At 39.5% G+C, this 11,880-nt stretch overlaps 1 protein-coding gene across 1 annotated transcript; it reads left to right on the plus strand.

The window, feature by feature from the left end:
- The first annotated feature begins 2,084 nt into the window (after positions 1–2,084).
- cmc1 (C-x(9)-C motif containing 1) lies at positions 2,085–11,855 on the plus strand. The gene is made up of 4 exons (XM_042106893.1): positions 2,085–2,229; positions 3,004–3,096; positions 9,317–9,407; positions 11,083–11,855. The coding sequence occupies exons 1-4, from the start codon at positions 2,211–2,213 to the stop codon at positions 11,201–11,203; spliced, it is 324 nt and encodes a 107-aa protein (XP_041962827.1). The 5' UTR covers positions 2,085–2,210; the 3' UTR covers positions 11,204–11,855.
- Positions 11,856–11,880: the final 25 nt, after the last annotated feature.

Raw genomic sequence — 11,880 nt, forward strand, 5'->3', positions numbered from 1 at the left:
ATCAAACACATCCTATGTGCTTTGGTGGTTGAAGTTAAAGTTCATGGTGCTGTGATGTCTTGCACTCTGGTTAAAGTGCAGGCATGAAGGTGGTAAAACGACTGACAGACAATACCACTGCCTTCTCTGTCGTTATCCCTCTCTTTCTCTCTGCAACTTTACTTTATAGGTTTAACATGTTGCTGCTCTTCAACTTCTTGGTCTCTTTGCCTCACTCTCTAAAATTAGGGGTTCATTTGCTCCACCGATAAATCAATGTTTTGGTCTGAGCTGTTAGTTGTGTTTAGCTTTTCAGTTGTTAGTGGCTGGCACTATGGTATGTGGTCTCACTGCCATAACACTCTATTCTTCACTCAACACACAACAAAACACATATCAAAATAAACAGCAGACCTTGCCAAATACAAAAAATATAAAGCCATTCTCAAGTAATTATTAGCCGAAGTAGTCCAGTTTTGAAATTGCAGCAAATTTCTACATGGTCTCCAACATTGGGGTGAAATTCTAATGTTCTAATGTCTAATGTTGCTGCTTCTGTTTATCACAATAAGTTTTGGTTTTGTCTTCCCCTCTCGTCGCTGATTGGCCTGACAATTTTCTTGTCTGAGGGAAACAGTTATGAACTATGGTGTTCCAGACTAGATCTCCACGAAAGAAGATCTATGGGCGGGGCCAGGCTAGGGGCATGCTGCCCCGTAACAAAAATGTGAAAAATAGCCCCTTAAATGATGACTTCTGACAAGTTTTGTGGAAAGAGAAGGGTAGAGAGCATAGTAGCGACTTCACACAGAAGCATGAGCTTCAGGGCCCCCTGACCCTGGGTCCAGTAGGCACTTTCAGTGATCTGTCCCTGGGGTTAAGTGCCTTGCTCAAGGGCACAACGGTGGAATCTGGGATTTGAACCCACAACTTTTCAGGGTACTACTAACCCAGCTCCTTAGCCACTACACCACCACCGCCCCAATGTGACCAATTAACGTTATATTGCCAACCCAATATTTCTACCTATGCTAGAACCAGCCCTGGTAGAAAGAATGCTAGTAAGTCACAATCTGAAATGGCTGGAGAATATGGGAGTCAGCTAAAGTGCTTTGAATGGCAGGTATTATTAATTAAGTTGCTTCTTTGAATTTAATTGGTTCCATGCTGCAGTGGCCTTTGACTTGTGTAATACTACTACTACTACTACTACTACTACTACTACTACAACTACTATAAATAATAATAATAATATTTATTGAATCTTTACTTAAAGGAACCGTATGTTAGCCTAGAAATCTAGACGCACCCTAGCGGCGGCAAATGATATAGGATGGCCCCGCCAGGCTAACCGTATGTAGGATTTTGGCCAAAACTGGTACTACAATCACTTTCAAAATACTGTAGAGCGGTGTACACCGCATATGTGGTAACTAGAGCAGAGCTGGCAACCCAGATGCCAAAACACTACTGACTTTGTGATTACTAGATAGGTGGAGGGTGGCGGATCAGGCTAAAACACAAATATGTAAACATCAACATGCAGTTGAGGGCTGCAACTTCACTTTTTTAAATGACGATATCCTGGCCGGACTACTGTTGTCAGTGATATAAGTATTTGAAATTAGCATGATTTCCTAATGTCTAGTGACAAATCAGGGCCATTTTATGATTAATTGAATTACATTTCTTACATACGGTTCCTTTAAAGATTATTATTATTATTACAGGTCTCTCCACACCCGAACCAGTATTATATCTAATTTATATTACTCTAAACCACCTTCTGTAAACCAACTGTATACTACTGTTGCACTATATTTCTTGTCCTGCCTAGACCGTCTATCTATACTTTGTATTGCACTTTTCTGCTTTTTTGCATTTTTGCACTTGTACTCTGCACAATAACAATAAAGTTGAATATAATCTAATCTAATCTAATTTAATCTAATCATCTAATCGAATCTAGTCTAATAAACGTTTACTATGGTGTTTTTATTCAATTGGAATAAAAACCTGTTCAATTAGTTTTGGGTCGGACCTTATTTTACCTGGACTAACACAATACAATGCACTAACACAGGGTGCGCGCATTGTGGCTCTTCTCCCTTCGCGCTTTTGCGCTCGTCGGCGGAAGTACGTAGGTTGGGGCGGGTCTTCCATGATTTTGATAGGTCAAGTGTGAGGGAAGGACGTGAATGCTTTCGAAACTCATGTAATCGACTTTCACAATGGAAGCGTCCCAATCAGGTATTTTTGAAAAGTGTTAAAAACGACACAAGCTCCGTGTGCTCGGCAATTTTGCGAACTGAAGCTGTATGGTAGTAATTACAGTGAATGCATACTCAGTCCGCTTAAATTTGGAAGTTGATAACGATAGCGTGAGCTCGTAGATAACCTATCCAGTATTATCATTAGCGAACAGCTAACGTCAAGTGAACATCTATCCACCTTACTACAACGAGCTCTTTGAATGTAATGTGTCTCAGCGAAAACCAATAACTCCTCTTGTTATCTAGAAAATATAACGTTATCTAATGCCCTGTTGGTGTGCTTGATAACGTCATTGTAACATTAAGCTTTGCTAACACGTCCTTGTCATGATGATGTGTGTTGATAAAGCTATAAAGGCCGTTAACGTTATAGTTCGCTTGGCATAACAGTCCCAGCTCGTTATCACTTTTGAGTGAGATGTGTTCGGAACTTACGAAGTGTTGTTTTGAAGCTGTATACAGTCTGGTCAGCATCGAGGCATTTTTCTATGTGTAATGGTGGACGTTACACACTCGTCCAACAGTGTTGCACACCACAACTAAATATTTGAAACCATATGTGATTGTGTGGTTGAGTGAAATACAATATGAACAATAATGTATTGAAATACAATAACAGTAATACAATATTTTCCAATATGAACTTCATTAACCATGTACACTCCATCCTCACTTTTCATCATGCTTAGTTTATTTGCCTTAATATACTTTTGCTATCATGTTATTAACATCAATAATTGTCTTATTTCAGAAGAGCCTGTGTTGCGCCATGTGGAAACAGATGTTTTGATACCCAAGATGATGAGGGAGAAGGCAAAGGAGCGTTGTGGAGAAAATGTTGCTGGTATGTCTTAAATTGCTCTAATTAAAACTTAAGAGAGTGGGTCTGGAAAGGCTTCCAGGGGCGTAACCAGAAATTTAACTTAAATTGGTGTGTTAAAGTGCAGCAATCAAGTCTTTCTTGTAAACAAAGGTTTTAAATACAGTTGTTAACTCAATTCCAAAGAAAATACACGTCCATATCCGTTTAACTCTGTCACCATCAGTGCACAGCTCTATCTGTCATCATATGAAGCTCGCCATGCCAGATACGAGATTGTGATTGATTCCTGGGTTTTTGGAAAATTGGAAATGGGTGTCAATTGCCTCCTTGCCAGACTGACCTGTAGAGCAAATTCATATTTACCAACTGGATTCTTTCTCTTCTCTTAATGTGGAATACGTTTCTATACTTCTTCAATGAAGTCGTCTAACAACATGCTCTTTGGATCCCATTCCATCCACTCTTCTGCAATCCCGCCACTGTTTTGACAGCGGTCCTGCATGCTATTAATTCATCACACAGTTCTGGAGAAGTTCCTTTTTCTTTCAAACAAGCAAGGGTTACTAGCCTGGTCCTATCCACCTGTATCCAGCTAATTTTCATCTCACTGAGAAACAGGTCTGGCCCCTTTCAATGCGCTTACATTTCCCTCTGGGATGGAAAGTGGCAGTGGTAAACAGCAGCGCCTGCCAATATAAAAAATGCAATTGGTATAATGTGTACATTTATGCAGCCAAGGTAAATATGTTGTTTCCTGAATATCGATGCTGTTTATTCTCAGTTTGTAAAGGTTAGGCTAAGTAGGAAGTAACGTTAGGAATCCCTCATCAATGTGATTGGTTAGGCGAGATGCAACATGAAGAACTATAGACCGGTCTCCCTTTTCCCCTTGGCAAAGTTTCTTTAGAAAGTGGTGTTCAGGCAAGTTTCTGATTTCTTATCAGAAAAACCTACCAGATCCTAAGCAGTAGCTAAAGCCTCTACTAAGTTTTACTTGACTTATCTGCAGCTTGACACAATGAACCATGACATTCTCCTCTGCATTATCTGAGCTAGGAATTTCTGGGACAGTTTTTAGTTGGTTTGCATCCTACCTCCAAGGATGTTTATTTAGTGTGTCTTGGCAAGGACAGGTCAAGACTTCATCACAGGTGCACCTCAGGGATCAGTACTTGGGTCCCTTCTATTCTTCATTTTTACCACTTCTGTACTGTAGGTCAGAAAATTTACTCCCATGGTATGTCTATTACTGTTGCGCGGATTATACTCAACTTTACCTGTTTTTTCCATCCTGATGACTCAAGAAGGTACACTATGCAAGATTTTCACTTTAATATAGACCTAACCTTTACAGAGCCAATTTGATGGTAAACAAACTTGTACTAGTAAACAAACTTGTACTAGAACTGTACTTCTACTTGTAATGTAGAATTGTTCACCTAGCATAGCCATACAGCACAGCCGTAGCGAGTCACTAACAAGAGAACCAGCCTTTCAACTTCAAGAATAGCGGGACCGAAGACATCTCGTGATAATTGTGAAACATTACCTTGTCAGTAAATATAGCTCTTGGGAGAGAGTTTTTGCCTGTTTGCCTTCACCTTCACAACAAAAGCATTTTCATTGTGTACAGGGGGAACAAGCCACGAGAAGTTCCAATGGCAGAGTAAAATATAAATATATCGTGACTCTAGGGGTAGCTCTACAGTTGCCAAAAATACCTGACCCTGCATAGTATACCTTTTAATATTTTGCTCAGATTTCTGCATGCCTCAGGGATATTTCAATCTAGATGAAAGATTGACCCCTTATGCTCAATCCCTCCAAAACTGAGACTCTGGCTTCAGCCAGCACAGCTATTCCACAGCAGATCAGCATACAGCTTGACTCATCTTCACAGACCCCAGCTAAAAAATGTGTCCCAATTGACTAAAACCCCCCACCAACTAAATTTCTATGAGCATGTAATCACAGTCACAATGTCATGCCAGTTTATCTTATACAATGTGCAGAAGATTAGGCCTTATCTAACACATTATGCCACACAACTTCTTAAGCAGGCCATGAAAATAGACTATTGCAGTATATTGTGAGCTGGTCTACTTGCTTTTATAGCGAGACCATTACAGATGATTCAAAATGCAGCAGCATATCTGGTCTTTATTCGGCTAAAGAAGACAAATGTAACTCCTCTGTTAGTTACTCTTCACTGGCCTTTCTATAGCAGCCAAAATTAAATTCAAATCCCTAACTCTGGCCGATAGGACACTTACTAGATCTGCATCTTGCTATCTTTATTCCATGATCCAGCCCTACTTCCCCTCTCATCCACTGTGGTCCTCTGATGAGCGTGTGCCATGTCGGCCATCAACAGTAGAGGTCATAGTCAAGACTCTTTTCTTACTGATTCTTTCACCTAATCCTCTTCATTCAATCAATAGTTTGGGGATCTTCAAAAGCTTCCAAAAGAGATGGTGATTCTTGTGTTTCATAATGTAAAAGTCTTGCATGTCAGTCCTTCAATTTTATTAAATATAAATGACATTCTAATTAGCGAAACAGTATATGGTATTTTCCTTCTACCTGGAAGAGTAAGTTGAAGAGTACAGTCTCAAGTAGGGCTACACCTTACCATTGTTTTCATTGTCAATCTGTTCATTATTTTCTTGATTAATCTGTTGGTTGATCTATAAAATATCAAAACATGGTGGTCAGTGTTAAAAAGCCCAAGCCCAAGATGACATCCTCAAATCCCTTGTTTTGCGCAAACCCCATGCATTCAATTTATTGACATAGATGAGTAAATCTAGGATCTTTTTTTTTTTTTTTTGTCAAAATGGTTGGAGATTAATATTATAGTTGACAACAAATCAGTTAATTTATTAAATGTTGCAGCTCTTGTTTGCAATAATAAAGGGGCTATTCTGTTCACAAATTGCTAAATAATTTTAGAAATATTTTAATAGATATTTTAAATTTCATTATTCGGTTCTGCTTATCGGTTCCGTTCTTTCTTTTGTAATATTTCAGTTCCCAAGGCAACTATTTGGGCTGCTTGATTATGGCAAAAATCATAATTGTTTTGTTCAATATTGAGTTATTATGTAACACAATTATCTAATAATTTTGGTAACATCAGCCATTTTCTTTACTTGAGAAGTAGATTAAATGAAATGTTAAATATAAATCAACTGGAAAAAAAATAACAAAAAAAACAAAGGCAAAAACTATACAACAGTTACCACTGTAAAGCAAAGGAGTGAACTGCATTCATAACTCAAGATGACAAAACGAGAGCAAAATAAAGCCAAATAATAGTTTTATTTCAATAATGTTTTGTCTTAATTTTCAATTCATCTATTATTTTGATTAATTGCATAGCCCTACTGTCTATTGTTGCAGTTGCAGAGGTCCTGCCATATGTTTTCTGCTTTGTGTAGCAGATACACTGCACATTTTTCTGCTGTTGCCATGGTATGAAGGTTGTGGTCACAATCTTTGAGTGCTGTTTATCTGGTCCGTGCTGTCAGACACCACACCTGAACACGACAGCCAAGAGCGCACGTTTTGCAGGGGAGAGTGTGGTGGAGGTAGGGGCTTGTGGATGGAAACACCCCCACCCCCTCCTCACCCATCAGGCAAAGCGGCCCCCTCGTTTTCACACCTCTGTCTCTGCAGATGCTGAGCTCAGTGGTTGATTGTTCCCTATTACTCGGAACAAGAATCTGACTTCCGTAAAGGCAGAGACCGTTTGGTACAAAAGTTACCACAATCGCTGTTTTATTGGAGGTATTTCCTACTACCTCTGTGAAGTAATGGTTTCACCCATGCCATTTTACTAGCCTATAGTATAGTTTCTTTGAAGTATGGCCCTAGTGTGTGGTCAAATTTGTTTGTTGTTTTTTTAGGCATAAAAATGCAAAACTTTACCTGTGACCCTGTATTGTGTGCTGGATATGTGTGCATGCAGAGGTATGTCACTTATAACCAAACAGAAATAAAGGACTGTTATCATTCCTGCCATTTTGTAAATGCACTGCAATTGTCTTTTCAACCACAGCTAATGTGTGTTATTTTTTTGTTAGGCAAAGTGCGGGTGCTGGTAAACCTTTCACCCCTAAGGTCCCATGTGAGGCGTATTTCAGCTTTGCTGTAGCTTTTATTCTGGTATTGACTCCTCTGTAGTCAGTCTTCCTCTTAGTTCTTGGTCTTTGTTGTGAGCCGTCAGGCTTGCTTAATCTTCGAATCGCATTTGAAACATGAGTTTCTGCTCCAGCGAAGACATGATTGAGTTTGAATAGCTGCATGCGCATAATCAGGTAGGAATTAATTGACTATGGTTGTGCAAGCTATCCCTCAGCTGCTGGCCTGCTGAGCCATCAGAGAGCCACAGAGAGGGCGGAATGAGAGAGATTTCAGTGTTTGATATACCGTTGGATCACTTCAGCAAAAAAGAAATTATATTCACTTCCACTCATGCCTATTTTCACTTTTGTAAAATATCTGTTTTGGGGGGTGAAAAGTGAAAAGTTGTATAACTATGCTCTAGTGTACGGGCACATCCTGCAACTGATCAGCCTAAATAATATAAATGGTACTTGGCATCTGTGTGACTTGAGGTTATAGGCTAACTGTCTTCTCTTTATCTACTGCAACACACAAACAAAATCAGATTTAGAATTGTAATTTCATTAAAAAGTACATAGTGTTTGTTTTTTATGTGTAACTGCATTATGTACAATTACTTTGCTCTCACAGAAGGTGCATCCTCGTGTTATTTATTTTCTACTGTTCTTTTTTTCCATGGTATTTTTTTTTTTGTGGAATAGAAAGAAAAGCATATAGTTTTAATACAACACACTCATTGCTCATTTGACTAGCTTTGTATTTCAATGTAGGTTCATATGTATGAGTGGGATAGGTCAAGTGTAACATGCCGTTGCTTGTATTTGCTTGTCTGGGGAAGGGCGATATTAGATTTGTCATTAGATTAGTCTCAGGATCCTGGCTGCTGAAATTGGTTTTGCTCAATCTCGTCTGCATACAGATGAAAAGTATCAGCATAATCACTCAGATAAAAGTAATTATGGGATGCTGTTTACGCTAGCTTTGAGAGGCAAGGTCCTAATTAATGATCAACAGAGAGCTCGCTAATAGGGTATGGCCCCGGAACTCCTCAACAGCTTTTTCACACTACGACCTACACCTTCCATCTAGAAAGAGCTAAGTTTGTGTGAAATCTCACTGGTGTCACCTTTTTCTAACACCAATGTTAACTTTGCCCAGGGGAGTTCTCTTAACAATGTGACAAGTGTGGGGATTAGAGGTCTGTTTACAATGACCTGGTCAACGGGTCAGGATTTTTCTTTTTCTCATATATTTATAAGCATAGGTTTGTAAAAGTGCTTCTTAGCAGTGGAAGCTATTTTTGAAGACCTGAAGCAGATGCAATAAGGAAACTCGGCTGGCGGGCCCCTTTTATTTCAAGCAGCCAGGGGAACACAGGGCCTCAAGAGATTAGACTTCAGTGGCCAATTAGGACCATCAGGCCATATTCTGATCTAAAGCAATATGTGAGGGCGCTGCATAACGTGTGTGGTATGCCAATGGTAGGTGGTTCTTGCGGTTAATTCACTGAAGGCCACAATCAGATAAGGGTTTTGAGACACACCAAACTATTGGTTATGTTGAGACTTCTGTCGTTTAGCTATAGGACTTCCTTCCCTCATTAGGCATTCTTTTTGTGGGCTAGTGTTTCAGTTCCTTTGTGGCCCCCCATCATATAGCCCCCGAATGTCTCCTATTAACAATAGTTGGCATAAAAAGGGAAGTAGCTCAGGTGTTGAGACCGTTGTTCTATTTGTCTCTTAGTTTCTCTTTTGTCCAACACTTTTTTAAACATAGTTACTAGAGGTACTGAACATTGTATCTGTTTCTATTGTATTGTTCATAAATCAAAATATAAGAAGGACTGGTAAAATGAATACCTTCTCTACGTGTTCATGTAAAAGGGAAATGGCTCCCTTTTGAAGAACTATTTTTAAAGTTATATGTTGGGGCTTTTTAGCCTTTATTCACAGGATAGTGAAGATCAAACATGGGATCTGGAAATGACCTCAGGCTGGATTCGAACCTGGGTCTCTGTGGGCACTTGACCCGACTGTGGTATTGCCCCTGAAGAAGTGATTGTTGAGTAAACCTTTTGGGCACCCTATAACACCCCCCCCATCTCTCATTCCAGCCTTTTCTCAGTGTTGTAAGGAGAGTGGATTCTTCATGGTGTTCAAATGCAGGGAGGAAAACGCAGCCCTGAAGGAGTGCCTGACAAAGCAGTGAGTGGCGACTTATCCATATTGCTTCCCACTGACACAACACCAAGTTAGAGCACAGTAACACAGTTTGGCTCTGCTTAGAGATGCACAGATATGGAATTTTAGGGCCGATAACCGATATTTATTGGTTTGTTGTGGCCGATACCGATACGATAACAGATAATATTACTCTTGAAAAAAAATTGTGAAAAGTGATTTGGGGAAAGCATTTAATAAGCATAATTTTATTGCAGTAATTTTACCTATCACCAAATGATGGACAGAACTCATAATAGTCCTCAATAGTACAGCAGTCAACATAGCAGTAGGCTAACCCTACAGTATGTGTGGCTCCTTTAAGTGAACCTGACGTCAGTGAATTGCGAGTGAGTGGCTAGAGAGTATAAATCGTTTTCATTTAGGACTAAACACTCATAAACGGCTCGGCTGGGAATAAGCTACAGTATAGCGACCAAATCAGAGTTTGTGAGGGAAACTTAGGTTTACTTTCAACTGCGGGTAACTGAATAAAGCTGCAACTCCTCAGACTGTATCTTATGTCCGTCTACTCTGTTGCGCACAACCTGCTGCAGCAGAAATGAAAGGGGTTAGCCCCGAAGGTTTTAATAACTTATTATGATGACCTGTCTGGAACTGAAGCAGGAATGGTTAGCATATTTCTAGGTAATAATACAAAACCCAAGCTAAAGTAATGCAAATATAATACTAAAACACAACTTAGAACTAGGCCTACTTATGTACTCGTCCCATAACAAGTTTGTTTATTTGTTTCCCCGACCAGCGCGGTAAAGTGCAAACACATCAGCACAAGACGACCCTAGATAGGGCTGAGCTCCGCTCTGGTAAGGTTAAATGGCAGATCATTCACGAGAGGATTTTGAGATGCACAGATTCCCAAATGAACGCATATCCACAGATTTTGTTAGAGTGGTGAAATACATTCACACCGCTGACAATATTGAGGAAAAAGTATAGCCAACCAAGCTCAAGTAGCTCAGTGTAGCCAGACGGACCTTACGTAGGCCTAAATTAGGACTTTAAAAAATATCGGCGCAAATTATCGGCCAGAATTCTGTTATCGGACCGATAATAATATTTTCATTTTTTCACTTATCGGCCAATAATATATCGACCGCCGATATATCGTGCATCCCTAGCTCTGCTACATCTATTATGTGTATGAATTAAAGCTATTTTGTCGTGTGTGTGTGGAGCATTGGTCTGACCCACTGATGTTTGTGCTTAAGATCTTGCTCATAATATTAAATTAACAAATAGATTTAGCCTTGCTATCAAATTAGCTTTCATTAGACCTTACACCGGGTCTGCAACTAAAGCGCTCCATTTGTGGAGCATAAAAATTGTTTTAGAAGACTTGTCTAATTTTCGGATGTATGCGGTACTTTCACGTCTGGTGTTGCCAGTTCCATTAGTTATAGTGGACACTAATTGTTGCAGCAGACGCTGCACAAATGGAATGCTTAAATTACGGTGTAGCCTCCCTGTTAGAATTGCCACTCTGCCCACTATCTGAATTAGGGCCCATAAATGTTTTTACAAAAGCAATGTATTGGTTTTGTTAAGGTTTTTCAACTGCCTTTTTACCTGTATATTTTTAATGTTGTTGTTATAATTACTATTTTTTTACTGTTTTTTTGTTTTGTTTTGCCAACAGTTACAAAGACCCTGCCTTCTTTGAAGAGTGTAAGCAAGAATACATCAGAGAGAAGCTTGAATTTCAGAGAACAGGCATTCCAGCCAAGAACAGGATACAGAAGCTCCCAACCAGCATGTAGATTTCAGCTGTCCTGTCTAAGGGACAAAGATGATGAGAAGGCTAATATATCCAGGAATGCCTATTGCTCACTGTTTTGTACTCAGACATGAAGTGGCGTGTATTCCTGTTTGCTTTGAGGGACTTTGATGTGATTTTGCTTGTATTGTATTGACCACTGGCTTGGTTACATGTGCCGAAGGCAATCTTTTCTGCTGGATAGCCATAGACGTCATAATCATATTTGTTTCAAAATGCAAAGCAGACTGACTTGACATAATCAAAATTCATAGAGACCCCCCCCCCCCCCCTTCAAATCAGATGACTGATATTGATGTTTTCACCAAAGGGAGTCTTTGTAGCATTGTTATAACATAACTGTCCTCAGAAAGAAATGATTCACAAACTGCCAGACAATGTTGGGAGTACCGAGGAGGCATTTGAAATCTGTGTGGTTCACCGATGGTAGTGTGATCACGGGAAACATGAGATGTTTCAGGAGTAAGAGTAAGACCATGGTTTAAGTCGAAAACTCTTGAAGCATATTGTTGGTCTGTATAGGGAGAGCAATCTCATAACTAAAATTTTGGATTGTAAATAATCAGAGTATGAGTCATTTGTGGTTATTTTAAAAAATAATCTGCCTGTGACTAGTAAATATCCATATTTGATAATTTGTGGTCATGTCTCTGTTCTGTA

Source organism: Alosa sapidissima, chromosome 10 (genome assembly GCF_018492685.1).
Source record: "Alosa sapidissima isolate fAloSap1 chromosome 10, fAloSap1.pri, whole genome shotgun sequence".
Taxonomy (NCBI): Eukaryota; Metazoa; Chordata; class Actinopteri; order Clupeiformes; family Clupeidae; genus Alosa; species Alosa sapidissima.